Here is a 25,696-nt window from a genome sequence, read left to right on the forward strand (position 1 = left end):
TGTATTTCTTCTACTGTTTTATAGTACAACTTCTTAAATTTTCACCGATCAAAATTAAAATTGGGCAGGTGAAATTTTTCAACCAAACACTTCTTGTGATTGTTGGGATACCTTTGACGGTAAATAATATTAAATCAAATGTGTGTTTTGGGATATATAATATTTGACGGTAAATATTATTGAATTAACTCCGTATAACTATTATTTAGTCATGGGGCGGTTTTGAGCATTTTATTCTGTATACTCATCTTTCTATAAAAACTGAATGTTGAATCTTAATGATTTGATTTGTCTGTGTCTTTGGGTTGCTGTCGCATTACTGTATACCTTTATATCCTTTTATCGAAAACAAAATGATTCACTTGGGTATAGAGATATTGACATGTCTGGACCTCTCCCGTCCCACAGTATACCCTTGCCTTGGGTGCGTTCGTTTAGCTTGTCGGATATATAAATGCGCAGCTTTGTCTGATCGAAATAGGAATGTATTTCCGATGACTGGTGTAGTGGGAATTCCACGCTATCTATACGTTAAAAACATTAGAGGGAAATACGATCTACGCATGAGTTGAATGATTGAAATTTGTAAACAGCAAGAAAGATCTGCTAAATCTTTTCAAATAAGTCGCATGGCTGATTTTTACACATTTTTTTGCCACTTTTGCCAGGACAATTGAAGATGAATTTTTTTTAACAAAACCGATTAGCAAGACAATATCTAAACAAAAAAATGAAACGCTCAAAATAAGTTGAATCCTTATATAAATTAGTGTCAACATTTTTTTATCCATTTTTGCTTTTATGTCAACTATTATACCACTCTGAGATATAAATAAGCTTTAAACAGCAAATGTTGTCACCTAGACGAGACAGTCGTCATTGTACGCTTCAATATAAGAGTTATTGCCACTCAATGAAGATTGGTTTTCTGTTCTAATCCCCTCTCCTATTAGTTTTGCTGGAAAGGATACAATGTAACCCCTGATGTGTACTATGACAACGTTTTTTAATGTTAAAAAAAGATTAAATGCAAAGAGAAAAATGATCGAAGAAATGCTAAGATTTACGCTTAAAAATGCAAATGTAAATAAAATTAAAATATATAAAATTAGGAAAACTTATAGAGACAATTATCAACTGAAGACAAATGATTATATATCACTAAATGAAGCTGGTAAATTAATTGCTCCATTAATGTCCAGTGGCAAATATGTCATGCATATTCACGGCGAGTGGATCAACCTGAAGCAAATGATTACAATTTTAGAGTGGCACTTTTTACAATAAGCTTAAGGCAGAGCGTTCGATTGAGGTAAAACGTATGCCGTAATAGAATACAGTTGAACCATGGTCGAAGTCGTGTAAGTTAAGCTATTAGCCCTCCTTCCCTTTTTCTTCCACGGTAGACGAATGTCAAAAACAAAACGTCATGAATTTACAATCACTAACGGCCACTATAAGTAAATGAGATATATGAACTTTTTTTGTAAATAAATTCCTATTGCAGCCAACGTCACCAGGTTCGAGACAGGTTAGTATTTCCAATAAAATACCGTTTGATTATTGACCGGAGATATAAAAGCAACCAAAAGCACATTGAATAAAAAAATTCTAAAATAGTAAATTTTGGTATTTTGCTGGGTGTTTTCCCGATCCTATTTCGGACCCCCTGATTTTAAAAGGGCGTATCTAATTAGTCATGCCCGATTTACTTTTAGTAAACTGAACCTCAACTTAAAGACCTACACCGGGTAAATAAGTTCGAGGTACAATAAGTAGACAATAGAAATCTTTTGTGAAATGAGATCGTCCTAGGTCTCTTAGATAATTATTTTGCGTTGAATAACAATGAAAAATGCACGAGCAGGTTGGTAATCATAATTAAAGAAAATTGATATATCATGAAAGTAGTGAATTGCTTGCTTGCATGAGTATTTTTTTTTTTAATCTGTATCACACTAAAAAATTTGCAAGCGGGAATCTTGCTGACATGTCAATTTTCTAGTTGAAAATCTGTTATTGTGCTTAATACGCATGAAACGTTTACCACTTATGTTAAACAAATAACAATAAGGTAATTAAAAGTATCAGTGGCCCAACTTTATATGGCCACTACAGAACAGGATAGTCTGTTTAAGTTCTATAAATAAAACATCATAGAATAGTTGTTAGCTTTTACATCATTTAGTCTCTGGTTGAGAGTTGTCTCATTGGCAATCATGTGACATCTTCTTATATTTATATAGTATTTCATCTATTGAAGTTGAATTTAAAATACATATTTTCTCAGTAGAATTGAACACTGGCGAATCCTTTTCCCCTAGAATATTTTATCAATAAATAAAAAGATGGACGCATATCTCAGACCTAATTACTTTTTCAAAAAACAACGGCAGACAATATCTGTTAACCAATCATTGTTCTTTACCTGTTAATAATTTACATTACATTTTAGAGGATTGCAACACAATTCCACATTGCAGTCCTAAGTATGAAATCGTCCAAATTATAATTGCATATTGTTATTCTAAACTGTTTCCCAAAATTGATGAAATCATTCCTCAGTAAAGGACCTAAATATCGTCCCCCGTCAATTAATAATTGGAATGAGTGTCGTAGGATTATCCACGACTCACTCCGTACTTACTGCTCGAAATGGATAAAACGAGAAAAGGTTTACAAAACAACCACAATAGCCCTATTTCTCGTATCAAACATAAGCTAAAAGAACTCGCCATAGAATATGTTTTTGTCCCGGCTGATAAGGCTGCTAATAATGTCATTTATTGTTTGACGTAAATTTTACATTGAGGTTCTGCAAAAGGAAATCATGAATTCACCAACATTCAAACTGACTCCATTTTCGGAAAATGACATCTTTAACAAACATAAACTTTTAGCTACCTCTTTACAAGCAGAACCAAATACAATGAAAGTTCCAACTATGTACTGTCTTCCGAAGCTGCACAAAACACCTTATAAATATAGAATTATTTCTTGTTCAAGCCATTGTTCCACTACTAAACTGTCTATTCTACTTACTAGTACACTTGGTACAATCAAAAATCTGGTAATAAATTGTTCAAATAAGGCCTTTGAAAATAGTGGAATTAATTACTTTTGGAGTGTTAAAAATTCGTTGGAAGTACTTGATAAATTGCATGCTTATATCGGTGATTTCGAATCTGTTCAAAGTTTTGATTTTTCTACCCTATATAACACTTTGCCTCATAATCATAATTCACACACCTTATTAAATGGGCATTTTAAAAGTCAGAATGCGAATATATATGTTCTAACTCTTTTAGGTCATTTTTTAGTAACACCAGACAAAAGAACTATGTCAATTAGACCTGCTTTGATACGATAACTGCCCTTGAATTTTTACTAGATTACATTTTTGTTCGCTATGGAGATTCCGTATATCGTCAAGTTATCGAAATTCAAATGGGACTAATTGTGCAACACTTATTGCGAATTTCTTTCTGTATTTTTATGAGTTACAATTTATGACTAAAATGAACAATGACTCATCGAAACAACATCGGATACAAAAATTTAATAGATATTTGGATGATATATTGGCTATCAATAATGACGACTACAGTATCTACACTAAAGAGATTTATCCTAATGAACTGACTTTAAATAAAGCTAATACTAACAATGAACACTGCCCTTTCCTTGATCTTGATATCCATATCTTTAACGGGAAGCTTAATACCCAAATTTATGGTAAAAGAGATGATTTTTCATTTCCTATTGTTAATTATCCATTTTTAGATGATCACGTTCCCTTGTCACCATCTTATGGTGTTTATATATCACAACTTGTTCGATTCGCTCGTGTATGTATCTGATTTTAACGAAAGAAACCTCTGTATTACTGAAAAATTATTACACCAGGGTTTTCGATATCAAACTAGTCAAAACATTTACTAAATGTTATCATCGGTACAAGGACATCATTCGTAAATATAAATCAACATGCAGACATCTTATACGTTCAGGTATTTCACATCCAATTGTTTATGGTAATATTCTATACAAAGCACAAAAATGTCGACATTCACCTCAAAAGCTACCCAAACCTTTAAACATACTTATTCAGAAGGGATATAGTTACGATACTGTTGTCAGGTCATTAAAGATGGCATATTTTGGTATTAATATTGATTCACTCATAGGGTCTTTGCATCGGAAATAAACACATTTATTCTAAAACCCTAAAACCAGTTGTTGGCACGATACGGATTATGTTCTTCTCATATATTTTATGATGGTATGATACTAAACCCCTAACGGAAGAGATTGTGCTTAATTTTCATATGATGAAGACATAATCTTTCAATCAGTTTAATTGAGGTCTGGAGCTGGCATGTCAGTAACTGCTAGTAGTCCTTTGTTAATTTATGTATCATTGTCATTTTGCTTAGTTTCTTTTGTTACCTATTCTGACATCGGACTCGGACTTCTTTTAAACTGAGTTTTACTCTGCGTATTGCTGTGTGTTTGTTTATTCTACATTAGCTAGAGGTATAGGGGAAGGGTTGAGATCTCACAAAACATTTTTAATCCCGCCGCATTTTTGCGCCTGTCCCAAGTCAGGAGCCTGTGGCCTTTGCTAGTTTTGTATGTTTTTTTTTTAATTTTAGTTCATTTATATGTTTTGGAGTTTAGTGTGACGTCCATTTTCATTGAAATAGTACACATTTTTGTTTAGGGTCCCGCTGAAGCCCACCTCCGGGTGCGGGATCTCCTCGCTGTGTTGAAGACACATTGGCGGCCTTCGGCTGTTTTCTGCTCTTTGGTCGGGATGTTGTCTCTTTGACACATTCCCCATTTCCATTCTCAATTTTATTGCACAAATAAAAAAACGTATTGTATGTATGGACATTTTTAAAACTTAAACGAACTATAATGTTTACATGTTTAACCCCACCACATTCTGTATATGCCTGTTCCACGTCAGGAGCCTGTTACTCAGTGGTTGTCGTTTGTTGCTGCATATCATATTTGTTTTTCGTTTATTGTTTTTAACATAAATCAGGCCGTTAGTTTTCTCGTTTGAATTGTTTTTACATTTGTCATTTCGGGGCTTTTTATAGCTTACTATGCGGTATGGGTTTTTGCTCATTGTTGAAGGCCGTATGGTGACGTATAATTGTTAACTTCTACGTCAAATGGTCTCACATGAAATCACATCAAGTTTTTTTGGTGGGTTCATGTTGCTTAGTCTTTTTTATTCTATGTTAAGTTTTGTATACTGTTGCTTGTCTTTTGGTGGTTTTTCGTTTTCTGTCCTGTCATTGTCAATTCTTTTTTTACCAGTGAGTTTGAATGTCTCTTTGGTATCATCACCCTCTTTTCTGCACATCATTTATACTTCGTTTGGCAAAATAAATGACTTAAGGTTCTTTAATCGTAAAATATAAACAGACCAGAGGGAACTCTTTTATTACATGAAGGCAAAATCAATATAATACAATCTCTGAAATATATATAAAAAAATTGGGCAAAATCTGATCTTTAAAAACAATTCTTTAAAAAGTCTTTTTAAAATACTCCAACAACTCATTTCCGGGTAGAAACAGTTTAGCCTTACAATTTGTTTAGTTAAAATGAAAGAGAAGTCGGTACTGGTGTAAAGGCAACTCAACCGAAAGGAACAATTAAATATCACAATACTCAAACAAAATCAAATGAACCTTTCGTGTTGCTCATTTACAGTAGTACAAGTCCCGTAATATGCCGCATTCGACGATTTAACAATCGAAGAGAAGTGATATGCGATTTGGCTACCAAAATTGCAACATTCGATGGTAATCTTTGGCAGAAACAATCGATAAACAGCCATATGAAATATTTATTCAGAAGAAATGCATCACAGAATTTGATTTGACACAACAAAACTGACTAAATATAGTTATATTACGTATACCTTGAACTTATACTTTATTTTTGCCAACTGAGTGGTAATATAATTACATATTTTATATACGTAATGTTGCAAATACAATAATTTTGTGTTAATTTTTTTTATGTTTATTGAACACACAATATATGTCTATTATTCAAGATGGATCTAAATCCCCAGTTAAAGGTTCGTCTAACGTGGCCGCGATAGGTGGAGGTGTTGCAGCTGTAATAATCGTTGTGCTTATAATGGTGGCAGCATTTATCTTTTACAAGTAAGTTCATGAAATATATATACATGTACAGGTAAAATTGATTGACAGCAAAATTGCATGACCATTTTATATTTGAAGTTATCAGTTTGCGGAATCATGTTTTTATAGATTTCATTTTTAAAGTGACAATGATAAAAAGTTTCTACGCCAGCGCATATATGCAAATTTAGTCTTTTCGCGTCTGGCGTACAAAATTATGAGCCTAGTTTCTTTGATTGTTGTTTTTTCGAATATGAAATAAAGATGAACAAATTAATATTGATTTGTATAAAGGAATACTAGTTTAACTAAACTAAAATATTTACAATTCGAAAAAAAAATAACACATTCCAAAGACAAACTAGCTTCTTTAGGCTTGAATCTATCCAGAATAAATAGGGTAAACATAAGAAACCAACGAACCGTTGCAAATTAACCTTACTTCAACTTTGATTTCGTAGACCAAAAGAACAATCTTGAACGTCATACATTTGTTATACGCAGTACATTTAGATCTGATTGACCAAACTGCAATGAGCCGTAAAAGTTTCTTAGATTGTATCTGCAACCGATTTCAACTGGATAGATGCAAACCTGATGACGATAGTTTGTCTATCGAAATATTGCGTTTAATTTTTATCGCACTGGTATATGAAACGTTTTAATTTTTATTGCATTGGTATATGAAACGATTGAAAGGGCAAACAACATTTATAATTTATACAAAACACAACACAGAAATCTAAAGACCGAGCAATACGATCCCCACCAAAACCGGGAGTGATCTCAGATGCTCCCTTGTGTTACTCATGTAAGCCCAAACCCGGTGATAAGTATAATATTCGGTAGGTCACATTCGAGAAAAAGAGGACGGGATATTTGTTCCGACAATTCGACCATATTTGTAGTCATCAGTGAAACATATATTTCATAAAGGTCAAAACAACTCATAATGGCATCCATAAAATATTTGAAGGGATGTTTCCAACCTCACCACTTGGAACTCTTGGTTTAAAAACATTGACACCGAAGAAAGCTGAAATATTTCTTAATACGATTTTATTACACATGTTCGTATATTACTATCAATATCGTTACCCAAACCTCTAGACCGAGTCCGTGTAATACATTATTGACGTTGTTTTGTTTTCTTATAGAAGTATGATTATATGTATAAAGAGAAAATAATTTACAAATTTTATAAATGATTGTGTTTAAGTTTCCAGATGGTATATTATTTTGGAAATAATATATCTTTTCAAGATTTTATTTCTTAATTGTATTTTTTTAACACGTAGCACCATTAAAAAACAAATTTATAATTTATTTTTATAAATGTCTTGTTTTCTTGTTCATTAAAATTTGATAAACCATTTCAAACACAATGTATGTTCTACAGCAAAGATATACATGACCTTAATTTGATATGTTACACTTTTGTGGAATTTTTGTTTTTTTATTTTTTCTTGTACCTACAAAATGAGTGTGCTTTCCACTGTTTTAAGTCAGATGTCTGTAAATAGTTTGCGAGATGAAACATACTTCTGACATACTTAATCGTTAACCTTATAGATACAGGAAGATGTGGTATGATTGCCAATGAGACAACTCTCCATCCTCGTCTGTTTTGTGTCATTTTACAAATAAAGGATTTGTGCATAATACAAACGAGTGAGTACACACACAACAACAGAGAGTAAAGATACTAAGGAGGCAATCAATAATTATCAGTTTAAAATCATACAAAAACCATGACAAAAGAAACACGAACAGACAAACAACAAAAACAGAAGAGTGCATAAACAAATAAAGATTGGGCAACAAAACCCTACCAAGAATCGGTAGGAACACTTAAAGAGTGTGTATGTTCCCACTTACTTGAAGCACCCGTCATGTTACTCATCATAAGTAAAAATCGTTTATAAGTTGCATTTGGTGACGTCACAATCGCGGAAATGAGGACAGGATTGTAGTTACGACAATTGGGACGTATCCGTGGTCATCTATGAGTCTATGAAACAGTTATTTCACAATGGTTTACCAAATTTTGAAAACTTTCAAAATGATGGCTTCAAATTTCACATATAGAACTCTTGAATTATCAGCATCCATGTAAATAGTAATCCTCTATTACGGAACTCATGTTAGGAAGCGCATATTCTGAATTACCGTATTAATTAAGAGACATATTTTTCGTATGCAGCCGCTGTGAGAATGTTGCTACAAAGAAGTAAAAAGTTCATTCTTGTAGTTCACATTATTCACGATTAGAATTATTTTTTAGCATATAATAATGCTGAGGACATATAATTATGTTAAACAATAAATTCGAAATTGGTGATATGTTTAAAATACATAACAAAAACTTTACTCACCTGACTGTTGCAAATTTAATTGAAAGCCTTAAGAGTCTATATAATATTATATCTTGACGAGCTCAATAATTAATGACAGACATATTTCTCTAATATTTCTTAAATTTTCCCAAACTAATTGATAAAACATACCTTATATATCGTTTTTTGCTTCTAATTTGCAGACGCAGCTTAATATCAACAAGAGAGAGATATGTTGACCGGACAAAATCAAGCGATAAGACCACTTTCGGTGAGCAAACTGTTTTTGTTGTCTTTTCATGTAAAAACAAGATACTGTTGTTTTTACTATAATGAAAAAAAATTCTCGAACCTGAAATTTGAGCATACGTTTATTTTTAGACTTATACCTTGAATTTGACATAAGCGGTCATCTCAATACTAGAATCTATGACAAACGAGACGATTTTAATTTGAAATGATCAATTTCCCCCACTTTAGTAGCAATATACCAACTTCACCTGCATATTGGATATTCATTTCCCAACTCATTCGGTATTCAAGAGCTTGCAGCTGCTACCCAGGCTTTGTGAAACGTCACCAGTATCTGAGCAGAAAGTTGAAGAACTAGGGTTATGACAAATAACGTCTCGTTCTCTTTCGAAAAGAGTTCATCGGAAGATACCAAGGCCTTGTTTATAAATATTCCGTATCAACTCTTTAAATAATACATGATGGTCTTAAGGTATAGATTCTAGGTACTGACGTTGTTTATCATCTTAATTACGTGTTATAGTGTTCTGTCTTTGTACATTATTAACCTTTACTGTTTTGTCCATTTTCGTTAATATTCTTTTGGCGTGGCTCGGTACTTATACATCCCACCTTTGTTTTATTGTGCTATGGTAATTTTTTTCTTTTCTTGTCTTTCATTTTTGCTTATTACTTTGTCTTTATGCCATTTTGTTTTTCTTTGTTGACATATTTGTTTGTTTTTATAGTGATAAGGATTATGACGCAATGTTGACTGCTGTACCCCAATGTTTTACACTTATACCTATTATATCTGTTTGTTTTGCTCACACATTGTTGTCAATATAATGGAATTTTTTGCGACTGTCATACAAGTCAGAGGTGTAGCTAGCTATAAAACAAGATTTAATCCACCATTTTCTACACAAGGAAATGCCTGTACCAAGTCAGGAATATGACAGTTGTTTTCCATCCGTTTGATGTGTTTGAGTTTTTGACTTTGACATTTGATAAAGGACTTTCCGATTTGAATTTTCTTTGGAGTTTGGTATTTTTGTGATTTTACTTTTTACAGGTAATGATACATTGTATTTCCTTTAGCGTATAAAATTAACTGTGATATAATTTATTTGTTCGTACACTCCTTTATTTTTTATGAATGGAGAGTAATGTTTAAATAGAAATCATCATTCGTCCGGACGTTTTGACGTAAAAGTATTTCCAAGGGAACTTTCTGAACAGGTGTTCCCCCAGTGAAATATTTCTAATGGACGAAACGGGTAACGAATGAAGATGCAAATATGCTTTAACGTCTTTATACTGGATTTTAAGGTTAGATCATTCGAATAGAGACATTGATTGTCAAAATGCGCATCTGGTCCAGTAAAAGCGGCATCGGCAATGTTATGACACCACTCAACTACGTAAAAATGACAACAAAATAAAACAATAGACTCAAATTAACTTTTTCCATTAACAGCCAGTTGTTTATGCTTTTTTTGTGCGAACGTGCTTTTCAGTGACTGATATAGTAGATCTGGTGAACATTATTCAGGATCATTTATAGTGCATGTACTTCTGTGCAGAAATAGTCTCGGTAAGCTTCATCTTAAAATTATAGATGAGATTAGTGGATACAAAATGTACAACACTGGGAAAATAAAAATAAAATTAAATTATCAAAAATTGCAACATCTGAAAACTCATATTTAATATTGAATGCGTATTTTAAGTTAATGAATTCCGAAGCATTGCCCATTCCTTGGATATAAAAATTCATATTTTCCCCCATAAATGGACATTTATTTTGACTTTCTCTATTATGTAAAGCCATTCAACTGTACACTGTGAGTATCAGTAATGGTATATATTCGGTAGTTAACCATCAAAAATTGTGTAATTGGCATGAGCAACACACACTAAACGAAATGTTGGATTTATGAATGTTGATACACTTATTGCACTTCGGTATTTTGTTTGTAATTTCTTATTACAATTGTTTATGGTTTAAGATTAGAAAATTCATATTTACTGATGGTTCATGTTATCAGTATTTCTGTGGATTACAAAATATATCAATTTATCCTCTGTGTTTTGGAGCTCTTTCAACGGCTATCAGTAACGCCGCCGTTTTTTTTTTCTTTTTTTTTAAATTTTTATTAAATTTATTTTCATGAGGTTATTTACATTTGTTTTTTGTTTGTAATTTCTTATTACAATTGTTTATGGTTTAATATTAGAAAATTCATATTTACTGATGATTCATGTTATCAGTATTTCTGTGGATCACAAAATATATCAATTTATCCTCTGTGTTTTGGAGCTCTTTCAACGGCAATCAGTAACGCCGCCGTTTTTTCTTTCTTTTTTTTAATTTTTATTAAAAAAAATTTCATGAGGTTATTTACATTTGTTTTTGCAATGTTTGTCGATATCTTTCTGTTCTTTTATGTTTGCCACGGTTTGTTGTTTGTCTCTCCTGGACATTTACTTGCCTCCTTGGTATTTTCGTACTATTTGTTCCTTTTTATTATTAATTTTGGATTTATTTTTACACGTTCTAAACATACAATATTCCTTTCAAGATATTAAATGCTGCGAATATGAATTGACTGCTGAAACTTTTTTTCAATATTTTCTTTAGGTAGACAGAAGGAAACCAGTAATGAAAATGAATACGCAAATGTTAATATCGTTACAAAAGTAGATGAGGAAGAGGTTACTTTTACCATAAAAGACGGAGAAGATCTCGAATTTCAAATAGACGACAATGGGGTTGAAAACGAATACTTTAATGTTAACAGTGAACATGACGTTTCTAAGTACAGTATACTGATTGAAGATCTAAAGGAAGCTATAAATGAGAAACAAAAAGACGAAGGTTTCAAGAAAGAGTATGAGGTGAATTATGAACCTTGGCAGTTTTTGTTTTTAATGAAAGCGATACAGTGTCTTTTCTGTGAATCCGACAAGTGTGGTATAGTTTGTTTAATTTTATATACTTGTAAATAGATCTAGCATGGAGATGACAAACGAAGTGATGATATTGTAAATTTGTTCTGAAAGAAAACAGTCGATTTTCAACAAAGTCATTTTCCTGAGAAAAAAAACGGAATAAAAGTGATTTGTTTTAAATGATGCTATTAAAATAATGTGATACATAATGCTGACAAGTAACATATCAATTTTTGTTTCTTTGTAGATGTTTCCTAGAGGGCTTGTGTATGCTCATGTTGAAGGTTCAAAAGAAGAAAATAAAATTAAAAACCGTTTTCTCTCAACATGGCCGTGTATGTAAAACTTAATTATATATGATGATAGTTTTGAAATATTTAAAAGAATAAAATGCTAACTATTAATTTTTAGAATCAAATAGAAAAAAAGTGTCTGAACGTGATTTGGGAACAAAACGCTAACAATTCATATAGCGTTTTCTCTTCTATTGTAGATTTGAATTTTTGTTCGTATAGACAGTCTATGAAGCTCGTTATTATTTTCTAATTTTATTTACAAAACGATGTATTTAGATGCCAAGAATAAAGAAAATTATAATCCTGTAGAGGCAATTGACGAGTCTTATCTTGTTTGTTTTTTTTATGTTTTGTAACATTGTCTTGGAGTTTTTAAATTGCATTTAATAACTTTATCTAATATACCAATTTTGAAAGTTCGAAATGATAACATTCAACAGGCAATTGAACCCAATACATCAACAATCAGATGAAGAAATTTTTTCGATATATACATCAACTAATAGTACTCCGGCGTAAAAACAAGAGCAAACTAGATGATGATATCGCGAGTTCACTTTCCAAAACAACAACCTAAACTTATATAAGTACAGCGAAAATGAAATTCAGGATATCAAATATAATTTGATGCACTGTATGAAGATTTTTTACCTAAAACTTTGAAGAAACTGAAGAGACCACTCTTATGAAATATTCTAATTCTTACGATAAGGGAGAATTAGAGCATCATTTGCTATTGTTTTCTGCTATGAAACTACAAAAATTATTTTGAAAAAAGGACTAGGAAATCCTTTTTTTTTTCATCATCAAGTGGTGTTCAAAATATAAATAATATCACTCGCACAAGCCAAATATATTGTATAGGAATAACACCACTAATGCATAGACCCAATGCTTTCTATGTTAAATTCTGCAACTTCAAACATTCATAGCAATGTTGTCTTAAGTTCAAATAAAGGGATAGTCATTTCATGTCTAAACTATACCTTATCCTGACTTGTACAAAAACAGGTACTTCTAATCTGATTAAAAGGGCAAATAAGCCCTTGTATTTTTATTTCATGTTTTTTTATCATTCAAAGGAAACTTTTACCAAGGGTTCCACAAGGATCCCAAGTCCTGAAGCTTTCGTTTGATAACAAAATTACCCAGAATTTTACTTATTGAAAAAGTTACAGCTTAGCGTAGGAACTATTGTGTTTAAAATAAGTAATACTTTCTTATATGCTCTTTCTGACCGGGCCGAATTGGTGGTTCTTTACCTATAAGGATATTTTTCAAGCTTCTAGACCAGTGTTTCCAATATAAGCATGACACATACGATGCTACTTTTACTAAGTTTTAAGTTTAACATTATGTAAATATTTGTTCTAATTTGAGGACCAAATGGGATTTCTTTAATTTTAAAATATAATTTGAATACAATTATTAGTCCAATGTAGGAAATACACCAATGTCAGGTAATATGCGGAATCAATGTTTGAATGTATTGTTTTCATTCAATTGTATAAAATGTTTATTTGTAGATGACCATTCACGAGTTATTCTGAACGGAAACACTAAGAATGATTATATAAATGCTAGTTACATTGATGTAAGTTAAAAAAAAAACAATTTCTATCATATAGTATTTACAACAATGTACGTTTTCGTGTATGTCTTTATCTCAATTGAGACATTTTTAAAAACTCAAACGTCCGGGTCAAATGTAATAACAGTATTAAGACGAAAATTCCTATTGATTTCTAAGTCACTTGGTCTAAGGGCAATGTCATACTTACTAAACGTAAATTTGTTTGAGACGGTATTACAATCTTAAATAATATTTTTTATGGGAACATGAAAGTACGTGAGCTTGTCCACTTTAGCATTCTTTCCTTTTTTTAGTGTTGTTTCATTTTACTTTCAGTCAATGTATTGTAAAAATCAGTTGTGTAATTCCGTAATATTGGTGAAAGATACTTGATTTTTTGTGGTTTAATTGTTGAAAATATAGCTTACAATAATTTAAATATTCTGTTTTAGAAACTGAAGTCAAATAGTATCATGACCATCTTCCAACGGAGCTTGTTGCCCACCGTCATTTTACATCAAATTTATGAAAATTTGGATGTTTTTTCGTATAATTCTCAAGAAAATATTTCAATGGGTTAAAAAATTTATATTGTAAATATACACACTGCAGTTATTCATAAATAAATAAAAAAAATATAGTGTACCCTTTCATCCAATCACAGAACTCCTAAGTTGACTTCCTTTACCTGCCGTGGGTACTCAAAAGGCCAACCTAAAGCCCTATAGGTTTTATTATGTATTGGCATTGTAGTCGAAAAAAACAATAAAAATGTGAGGACTAATTGATGGATAAATATGATAGATCTCAAAGGGAACCCGCCTTATACTATATCTACACAATAATTTAAAATTTTAAACTTTAATATGAAGACAAATTGCCCTATCCAGACACAAAATTCTGACTGCGAGCCGACCAGACTTTGCTCTTACTCCTGTAGTAGGAAATACAAATGTTCTAGTTCTTGATTTAACCGTGGGGATCCAACCCACGCTCACCTGCAGAATAGATCACGCTACAATGAAACTCAGGAGGTTTTGAATGGATGGGTATTTAACGTTCATTTGCAAATATTAAGTGCATATTCAGGGCAAGAACCTGTTAATGTTATGGTAAAAAAAAATGCGTTGTACAAGACCTTCACCCTGAGCTAGTTCTTTTTCCGTGCCAGTTCACAAACAAACCGTCAACAGGAAGACATGTGATCCTACATGAAACTGATTCTGACTCTAAACCCACCAGTCTTTGATCTTCATACGAAATCTGCATTCTTTTTGTTGAAGCAGCGAATGAAATACTAAAAATCCATTAAACCAATATGCAAAACGTCGAAGACGGACAAATATCCAATAAGCAAAAATAAGATGGACGTAAAGGCAAAAACGCTGTATATTAACAATTAACATAAAACCAGATAATGAATTTAGATTCTCCCCTGTATTAAATCATACCTATTTTGCTGTCTTGTTAGTGATAATAAAAACTTGATAACAACGATGATAAATAGTTTAGATTTCTTCCTTTTTACCTTTACAGAACTATGAAATTAAAAAGGCATACATAGCAGCACAAGGTTCGTAAAGAATTTTCCATTCTTGATTTTTTTTTCTTTCTTTTTTTTGTTGTGATATTTCAAAATCAATGTATACAACTAAAATATATTTATTGGTATTGTTTTTCTACTTAAACATTGAATTTTCATGTGTTCAGTAAACATTCTGAAATCCGTATTCGTTCCTTCTATTTGCATAAAATATTGTGCATAGTTGCGATTTAATTATATATTCACCTCAGTATTCAGAACTTCGTTACTGGCATGATTTATAACAAACCTTTCTACAATTGTCCGTTTATAAATTTTGAAATCATTAAGAAATTAAGGTTTCAACTCCCTCAGGCAAAGTTGGACTTAGAAGGATTTGGCTATTATTTTTGATACTTTTTGATTATATAGCTCTTCAATGGTTTCGGTTCTTATTCATCCTTGGCTTTCAAATAGTACGGCTGTTAGCGTTCCTGATAAAGGTAAATCCAGAAAAGCGCTCGGACGCATGAAATTTATAACGTATTGTTTTCATTTTTTCTGTTTATCTATTATTGCTACAGTGCAACCAGTAAGAATTCCTGATTTCGACTTGTTTATCACAGCAAAACGAATATCTTTTTGGTGTAATTGGTAAATTATATCAATGCAAAGAAACAAACTCTAAGCCTTCGTTTGAATGTTATTTGAGATGTTTACATATTTTGCTTGAACATTCACAATGTTGCTTTTAAAAAAAGATGTTTCAAATCTTACTATCAGAATGGCACCAATATGAAAAAAAAGGTCAGTAGTTAAAAAAGATAAAAATTGTACAATAGAACAATTGTACATTCATGAAGGTACAAAACAATTGCTTTGGTTAAAAAGAGAAAAAATTGAATAAAGTATAACGCTATTGGGAACTTTAGTAGTTTGCGTATTCTTTCAAATGTTTTTGCATACAAGTGTCTGTTTTCCTTATTGACACGATAAAAATATTTTAGTTCCACTTTTTTTTTAATATCAAGGTCCTAAAAAGAATACAGTGAGAGATTTCTGGCATATGATCTGGAAGGAAAATGTTAGGAAAATAGTGATGGTAACACAGCTTATAGAAAATCAAAAGGTAACAAATTGCTTAACCACATTTCATAATGTTATTATTTTGTCTACAAATGATTTTTTAAAAGGTAATAATAAGTAAATTTTCAACAAAATTAAATATATTTCGTTTGATATTTAATGATAAATCGAGACATGAATTTACACTATTAGTTTTGTTGGACATTCAAATTTTCACTTCTGATAATCAGGCAAAAAAGTGCATAACTTCGGATATAAAGTCAAAATTAAAATGCTCTGAGAATGTATGCTAATTTAAACCAATTCATTTTCTACAGAGAAAATGTGAACAATATTGGCCTGAAACACTGTCTGAACCACTGGTAGTAAACAACTTCAAAGTTACAATGACGAAAGAAAAGGAACACACATTTTATGTGTACAGGTTATTAACAGTATCGCTCAAAAACGCTACGGTAATTTTATTATTTTCTTCATTACAGCGCTAGTTTAACAGAAAAGCTAAATAACACAAAGAACTTGTCGAATCAGCATACAATATTTTAATCACTCAAACAATATTTCCAAAATTTTATTTTATCAGTATTTTATTACTGATATATGTACTGAAACTTGATATAAATAGTGGTATATTAGAAATGACTTCCTTTGGAATGTCTATCTTCAAATACCAAACTATGACCAATAATCGGGATTTTATGAAAAGAACTCGTAGGAGCAACTGTGGACGGTTGACCGGATATGAATTGGCTGTTCAAAACAAACCCTGTTATATTAAATTGTTGTAAAAAAAGATAACCTACGGAATAAATGACACGGTTAGGGTTTGGGTATATTTGGTATCAAACCAGAACATGCAGAAGGTAACGACAGATTGAAATCATGACATCTTAAAACGAAATCTGTTTTTTGTGGTGAAGATGATTAATTGATTGATTGATTGATTGATTGGTGATTGCTTTACGCCGCATCAGCACAAAAGGCTATACCGCTGCGAGTGGTGAAATTTTAAAGACGACATATATGTTTTAATTGTCGTAACCACCATCCCATCCTTCCTTCCTCGAATGTACCTTCATGCACAACACGACTGGTGCCACATTTGGAGCAATATTTTCTTACCTTTCCGGACTTCTTGAGATCACCCGGATTTTGGTCGATTTTCGTTTTTTGCCATGGCATTATCAGTTTGTTTTCGACTTTGAAAATCAGTTTGATATATTCCGCCTCTCTTTTATGTGCGGTGATAAATTTTTGTTTTATTTTTCTTGCAATTGGGCTCATTTTTCGATTTGATACTTACACTTTTATGTTTATTAATTTTCAATTTATAAAGACATGAACATTAAATGACTGCAATTAAACAATATATTACTTCACAGAATATTATAAGGAAGGGAATATTATTTTAAAATTCTATTTTGAAACAGGTTTTCCGGTATACAACAAATTTCAAACTTAACATGAGGTCACTTAAAACCCCATTTTTTAAAACATTTGTCTTTGGATTTTTTAAGTGTAAAAAATCCCAAATGAGACCGATATGTTTTCATATTTACATTGTTTATATTTCGCCATCTTAAAACCGGCACATATTGAAAAGATTCTTACTGCTAGACGAACGAATTTTATTTTTCATGAACGAGATAGATGAAAACTTTAACAATGTTAAAAATGTATTAATGTATCGTATGGATATAACATTAAAGGGGCATTAGCTGTCAAATTCCTGTTCATCGATTTGACTCAAATTCTCATATTTGATTTGTAACATACTAAAACGTATATCCAAATTACAATTAGTCTGAAATAAACAATTAAAAATGCATGGACTCGATAATATATATCAACATTTCGTGTGTATTTTTGTCTAGACGCCATCTAATCAACCATCGAGATGACAATCGAAGACTGCCGACGGTCACATAACCCGATATAAACATAAACATAAATATAAATAGATAGCGACCTAGTGCAATTGGACTTTTCTAGGTCTGTTTGATTTCATGTTATAGGTTTAAAATATAAGTTAATCATCGTTTTTACCTGTATAAGAATGATTTTTTGTGGATCGAATCAGTCAACGAAATGATTCACCTTTGTTTCACTTTAAATGTTGACATTCTTTTCCTTTTAATGGCTGAACACGACTTATACATGCGTAACCAATCTCTAGCTAATGGGTTAAATTGAAGGTCACATGAATACGGATTCAATGAGGTCGAATTATTCACTTGCAAGTGAATAATTCATCAGCGATATTTCTTACCTTGTTTTGACAAAATTGAACTAAACTGGCTGCTAAAAGCGAATTATTATTTCACTATTTCACTTTCATTAATGATTGAACAAAACAAAATCACACTTAATTTTTTTTATGTCTCGTAGCTAATGCCCCCTAAAGTATAACACTAATAACTTTGATAAACAACTTGCTTATTCTCGTAATGGTCATGTTTTTCTATGCTAATTTGTTCAGTCCTTTTTATTAGCATGGGATATTTCCATGCCTTGCTAATTTTTTATATATTGTGGGTCAAAATAACTGTGTATATCGTAGCAGCTAGGATTACCAATATTTTTTATTTTATTGTAGAATGGACAGGAAAGAAAAATTCACCATTTTCATTTCATGCAATGGCCAGACCATGGTGTTCCTGACAGCATAAAACTGGTCGACTTTTACAGGAAAGTCAAAAGTGAAAAATGTAACCAAAATGGACCAATGGCTGTACACTGCAGGTATATCTGCAAGGAGAAAAAATCGACTGGTTTATATTACTGGTTCAAAATCTCTTCATCAAATATCATATAAAATCGCATTTTTTTATTAAAAAAAACAACTGGAATAATATATCCAATTCAATATCGTACATTATTTCAAAAATGTGCCTAATAAACCACTCAAAATCATATTAGTTTTTACTTCTTACATACATTTTATATTTAAAGCTATAATTTTTTAAGTAAGACTAGTAATCCAATTACTTCATCAATTCTTTAGCGCTGGAGTTGGAAGGACCGGGACATTTATAGCTATAGATGCATTATATGAGCATGGAAAGAAAGTTGGTTATGTAAATGTTATGGAATATATAGAGATGATGAGGAAAGACAGAATGAATATGGTTCAAACATACGTAAGTAACATTGTTGAAGAAAGAGCTTTACGCAGTCTGAATGACACCCCAAAAAACCTGTGGCTGTAATCATTCGCTATTGAGTTGTTTCATTCTTAGAATGAAAATGACTTGCATTATTTAGCTATACATGTATTGAACATACCTTTTTCTAGAGTTATGAGATTCCTTAAAGGAAACAAAATATCAAAAATATCAAAAACACCCTTCCTTGGCTTTCACATATTCGTTCCTGATGAAGGTAAATCCAGAAAAGCGCTTCGGACGCATGACATTTATGTTGTGTTGTTTTCATTTTTTGAAAGGGACCAAATCAGAATAACCATGTTTTATCAGAATGAATAAGTTCTGTTATTAAGAAACTTCCAAGCATTCTTTTTGCTAGGTATAGTTTGTTGCTTTCTGTGAAGTTTTATTTTGAATGTTTGTTCTGTCAGCTCTTATTTGAAAAAAAAGATATTAATAAATTAGCTTTATAAATCCAGAGATTCAAACTGGAAAATGAAATATCCCCAAAAAGGTATACCTGCTAGTCATGTTTTGAAATTGAATCGCTCATCATTCCCGATTGAGATTTATGACCGGATTTATTTACGTGCATTAGCACTACGACGGGTGCAACATGTGGAAGCAATAACTGATTACCCTTCCGAAGTTCTTAAGTTCACTAAGTTTTTTTGCTGGAGTTCGTGATACTCAATCTTTGTAATTTAAACGAAACATGATAAAGCTAATACTTTGATAATATTTAAGTTAAGCAATGCTCATTAGCAGTTACTCTCATGACCATAAGATTGGAGAAGCTTATAACATTTTTTTTGGATCATTTAAATCAGAAATAAATTAAACGAGACAGCACTAATCTATAATAGTATAAGTTGATGTGAAATATTTTTATTTGATACAACTCTCAATCGAAACTAAATAGGGAGAATGTGAGTATATACACATTTCTACTGTTAAAAGACCCAAATTGTAAAAGGATGGTTCAACCAAATAGGGAGAAACTGAAAAACCAGCGGTCCTAGTTGAATCAAATTAAGGAAAAGAAATAGAACACGTAAAAAAAGACTGAATTGGCAGGTTAATGCTTCGAACGAGTACTAGTATATTGAAAAAGTGTCTGGCATGCTTAAGCATTCTATTAGCAGGTGAACTTCCTTTATTTCAAGAAATATATCTGACTGAGTACTGAACTTCATCAAGCTGGAAGTAGGAGACTCATGGGAACGGCACTATTTACTGAGAGGTATTATCCAATTGAACAATAAACAAGATAAAAACGTTCGACAATTTATCACTTTCAATTACTGTAGCTATCTTATCATTTCAACTGTGAAAACGAAATGTTTATCATATACATGTACGGTTCTGGTGTTAGTTTATTCGAGACTTTTTCCTATATTCATGTCCTTACCGATAAGAAACAATAACTCAGAACCTCACACCTTATTTTAAGGGACAAACATTACATTTCAAAAATTAGAATATCGTTGAATATGACATATTGCAATTACAGGAACAATATGAGACTGTCTTTGAAGCCTTGTTAGAACTGTTTACAGTACAAAAAACGTCTATTCCGACGAATAATTTCTGTCAATATATTTTGGACCAAGAACAGAAGACCATACCACGAAATCAGAAGATGTATAAAGTAGAATTTCAGGTATAATTCTTGTTCATTTGAAGTGAAAAAAGAAACATGTCGCATTTATGCCTGACATAAAATCCCTCAAGGCACTTTTGTCGACTTTAAAACAGTAGTCTCTATGCTATGAAGTCGTTTTGGTTAAACTCAATCTTGTAAGAAAATGTTGAAGAGTAATTTTTGATATCAACATGTCTTTTAACTTTTACATATAACGTCACGAAACCAGTTAACCTAGTTCATATTTTTGTTATTATTGTAATCAATAATCATGGTGTTAATATGAGTACATATCCATGATATTTGCGTGAGAACTTTTATTTTTGAACATCGTTATCAGTTACAATAACTAATGTTTAATTTAGAGATTGCAAACCTTACGACCCATGTATCCTCCATCAGTATTTGCTGCTGCAACATTAAAAGAAAATATATCGAAAAATTCAGCAAAGAAAATATTTCCACGTAAGTAATCGTATTTTCAGATTACCCAATAATAATTGTGCACACGAAACAATATAATTTTGTTTTACTTGCATTTACTTTTATATTTAAGTTTAACAAATCTGATCAATTAAGAAACATGAAGGAAAATACAAAACTACGCTGGAATTTCGAATTCCATGAAATATTCAAAGCATAATTTATTTGACTCAAACATATCCATTATAAAACGTTTTTTTGCAATATATGATTAATCTTGAGTCGAGAATAGATTTAATCATTTCATCCGACTTTCAAAAAGAAAAAGTGTTTTAAGAGTATCTTTGGTATTTCGTATTTTGACCTGGTGTTGTAATTCTTTCTTCGTTTTGTGAATTTTGGTATCTTATTTTCTCTTTTTCTCTCCCCGTCTATCATTTTAAATGTCAATTTGGTATCTGCATTTCGACTTCAATAGTTTGTCACAAAACCTGCTATCAGATTAGTGATATTTAATCAATTTGCAATGATTTCTTGTTAAGTCGACTCTATAAATATGTAAGTTTTGTAAAATCCTTTAAAGGTATTAAATTTGATCCTTATGTATTTATTCATCGTATGCATTATACACTCCGTACATGGATGGTGATTGAGAATAAATCTGTAAATGCCTTTCAAATGTTTTACCTATATCAATAAAAGAAATAATAGATTAAATTTGAAAGCATTTCATATGGTAGAGTTCTCCCTGCTTAAAGAAATGTATTTATTTTATTTTGTTTTAGATGACAGATATAGACCGTATCTTATGTCATATGGTAAAACACGTAATGACTACATCAACGCAGTGATAATACCAGTAAGTGGCATTTTAACACTTCGTATATTTAAGGTTTCAGAATAATCATAATGACATATCGATAGATAAGATGCTAATAAAATCAATTAGTTTAACATATGAATGCTTAAATTTGCATCGGGTTTTATCAGCATGTGTTGAAGGAAGTGAAATCGGAATCTAACTTTTTTACTTTCGACTGTCTACCAAAGGGACTCTTGCCACATTGCAATACACTGTTACTAAAGGACTGGAAAATTACCATATTTCTTTACTCCGTCAACCATTTAGGGTTATTACAGGATGAAAGATAGAGATAGGTACCATATAATTATATCATGAAATTACTTGTTCTGTTCGTCCAGTTTGTAAGTGAACTCGAAATGTTTTGGATAAAATAGCAAAGATAATCAACTTTCTTTCAAAAAAGCAGTGTAATGATTAATTTTATAGTTTGTCTACATATTTATTTCATAAACAAAACAAGGCTGTACCGCACAAGGAGTGTTCCTTGCATATACAGCTGACCTATGTTCCAATAGCTGGTTGGTTTTCAGGTAAACGTTTAAATAAAAAAAAATTCTCAGTCTCATCCACCTTAATCTGTCGGTCACACAAACAAAACTGATGTATACAATTTGTTAAAATATTTTGGCAAAGTGAAAACGAATACCATATTCCCTATTTCATTTCATGTTTAATACATTTTTATCTATTCCTTCACAGGGATATGCAGATAAGAGTAAATTTCTTGTAACACAATGTCCTCTGCAAGAGACTGTTGTTGATTTCTGGACAATGGTATATGACCATGACTCAAAAATTGTTGTATTGTTAGATCAGTTGAACAAGGTAAGATAGCCTAAATTGACTAGGGGTTAATTCAGTTCTAATGAAAAGTCCAAATTTTAACCTTCCAAGAATTACAGAGTACAGTGGAAATCTTCTAAAATAAATTTCTGTGTACTAAATAGTATGCATTTAGTCACACGCCATCTACAATAACCAGTACAGATGTATATAAATTAATGTTTTTCATGACAAATATAGAACCGTGAATTAATTTTCAAAAAATTGTTTAAACTAGTGTTATTTCGATTTGCTCAGTAAAATGTAAACTAAAGGTATTTCACTGATTTAGCATTTGTATAACAAAATGTGCGCATTCAATTGACCAAAACTGTATTCAAAGATACGAAAGTTTTATATTTCATAGAATGGTCAGTTGTGGTTAGGTAAAAATGAAGTGCTGGAGTTTGAACATTTTACCATTTTACAAGAAAATGCGTCCAACACCGAAGAGCTGCAGCTGACTTTACACTCTAAGGTGAATATTACAAATTAAACCTTAAGATTAACGATGTTTATATAAGGAACAAAATCAACACGAAATGAATTACATCTAGTAGAAACAAGGAGTGTTCATAAGAGTAAAAATGCTGTCAAAACCAGTTGTATTTTGAGTATTCATTGGCATGAAACGTACATATAATACATTTATAGTTAATTCTGCACTGCTTGTTCATGATTTTATAAATTATATGATACGGAAGTCAATCGGATTAACCTCAAATCGAGGAGAACAGCAATATTAATATAATTAGACAATCAACAGTCCTCATATCTTATCCCAGAAAACAATAATGTTGAGCAGCACGAACCCCTTTGTTCATGAACTCGACTATTCCATCTTATAAAATTCACTATGGGCATTTTTCAAGATAACACATTCTTTCAGTGTTGGCTTAATAATGGGTGGAGAAGTTGTTTGAAGGCAATGCATTTGTCGACAATAAGATTGTCGTTTCATTCAATCAATTTGTAGACAGATGAGTGTTTTTAAAAAGAAATATTGGAGGAATATGACCGTTGTTTTCCATTCATTTAATGTGTTTGAGCTTTTGATTTTGCCATTTGATAAGGGACTTTCCATTTTGAATTTTCCTTGGAGTTCGGTGTTTTTGTTATTTTACTTTTTTGGAATAATGAACAATTTAGATAAAACAAAACTGCCTTGTCGTCAAGGTTCAAAACAAATGAAAAGAAGAAGATTAAGAACATACTTCAATAAAAAAAACATATACAAATATAAAAGAGAATATATTCTTTCGTCAACAATAAAAAATAGATATTTCAACCCTAAATTCCCTAATTAAAAACATAACGATATAACTTAAGACACCGACCGTAAACAATTTCTGACTCGGGACAGGCACATGAATATGTGGTGAGCTTGGGACAGTTTTGGACAGTGTGCAGGTGTAATACCACCAAATCAAAGTACGTCACATCCGGTTGCATACGAAAAAGGGTCGACAAAAATATTCCCTTGAATTTGACATTTGTAGGAAATTAATCCTACATTTCATTGCAGTAAAAAAATTCTGAGTCATAAATATATATCTTGGGTGTTTCAAAGCACCCTTATTGTCGAGCCTTCGACTTTAGTCGAAAAGGCGAGACATAGCGATCCTACATTCCGTCGGCGTCGTTGTCGTCGTCGTCTTCGGCGGCGGCGTCAACAAATATTCACTCTGTGGTTAAAGTTTTTAAAATTTGAATAACTTTCTTAAACTATCCTGGATTTGTACCAAACTTGGACAGAAGCTTGTTTAATGATCATAAGATAGTATCTAGAAGTAAATTTGTTAAACAAAAATTTCATTTTTTCCGTATTTTACTTATAAATGGACTTCGTTTTTCTGCCAGGAAACAATACATTCACTCCGTGGTTAAAGTTTTTAAAATTTTAATAACTTTCTTAAACTATCCTGGATTTGTACCAAACTTGGACAGAAGCTTGTTTATGATCAAAAGCTAGTATCTAGAAGGAAATTTTGTTAAAATTTTGTACCTGTTTATCCGTATTTTACTTATAAATGGACTTAGTTTTTCTTCTAGTTAACATTAAATACAGTCTGCAGTTAAAGTTTGTAAAACATTTATTAGATTCATAAACTATCCTGGATTTATACCAAACTTGGACAGAAGCTTGTTTAATGATCATAAGATAGTATCTAGAAATAAATTTGTTAAACAATAATTTCATTTTTTCCGTATTTTACTTATAAATGGACTTCGTTTTTCTGCCAGGAAACAATACATTCACTCCGTGGTTAAAGTTTTTAAAATTTTAATAACTTTCTTAAACTATCCTGGATTTGTACCAAACTTGGACAGAAGCTTGTTTATGATCAAAAGCTAGTATCTAGAAGGAAATTTTGTTAAAATTTTGTACCTGTTTATCCGTATTTTACTTATAAATGGACTTAGTTTTTCTTCTAGTTAACATTAAATACAGTCTGCAGTTAAAGTTTGTAAAACATTTATTAGATTCATAAACTATCCTGGATTTATACCAAACTTTGACAAAAGCTTCTTACAATCAAAAGATAGTATCTAAAGGAATATTTTTATTGATGTTTTTCCTCATTTTTGTTGAGCCTGCGATTAACAGCAAAAGTAGGCGAGACAC

The 25,696-nt window shown here is 31.4% G+C and overlaps 1 protein-coding gene across 2 annotated transcripts in view; it reads left to right on the forward strand.

Moving 5' to 3' along the window:
- LOC127724556 (receptor-type tyrosine-protein phosphatase T-like) overlaps window positions 1-25,696 on the forward strand; it is a 177,609-nt gene that overhangs the window by 146,088 nt on the left and 5,825 nt on the right. For both annotated transcript variants that reach the window (XM_052231547.1, XM_052231540.1), the window contains exons 14-28: window positions 6,080-6,191; window positions 8,710-8,777; window positions 11,382-11,638; window positions 11,940-12,027; window positions 13,515-13,582; window positions 15,098-15,134; window positions 16,115-16,212; window positions 16,487-16,624; window positions 18,766-18,911; window positions 19,174-19,309; window positions 20,829-20,978; window positions 21,326-21,425; window positions 22,169-22,242; window positions 22,948-23,073; window positions 23,438-23,548. In XM_052231547.1, the coding sequence (XP_052087507.1) occupies window positions 6,080-6,191; window positions 8,710-8,777; window positions 11,382-11,638; window positions 11,940-12,027; window positions 13,515-13,582; window positions 15,098-15,134; window positions 16,115-16,212; window positions 16,487-16,624; window positions 18,766-18,911; window positions 19,174-19,309; window positions 20,829-20,978; window positions 21,326-21,425; window positions 22,169-22,242; window positions 22,948-23,073; window positions 23,438-23,548 (1,709 nt within the window). The remainder of the gene's footprint in view (window positions 1-6,079; window positions 6,192-8,709; window positions 8,778-11,381; window positions 11,639-11,939; window positions 12,028-13,514; window positions 13,583-15,097; window positions 15,135-16,114; window positions 16,213-16,486; window positions 16,625-18,765; window positions 18,912-19,173; window positions 19,310-20,828; window positions 20,979-21,325; window positions 21,426-22,168; window positions 22,243-22,947; window positions 23,074-23,437; window positions 23,549-25,696) is intronic.

This window comes from Mytilus californianus, unplaced genomic scaffold (genome assembly GCF_021869535.1).
Source record: "Mytilus californianus isolate M0D057914Y unplaced genomic scaffold, xbMytCali1.0.p SCAF_1, whole genome shotgun sequence".
Lineage (NCBI taxonomy): Eukaryota > Metazoa > Mollusca > Bivalvia > Mytilida > Mytilidae > Mytilus > Mytilus californianus.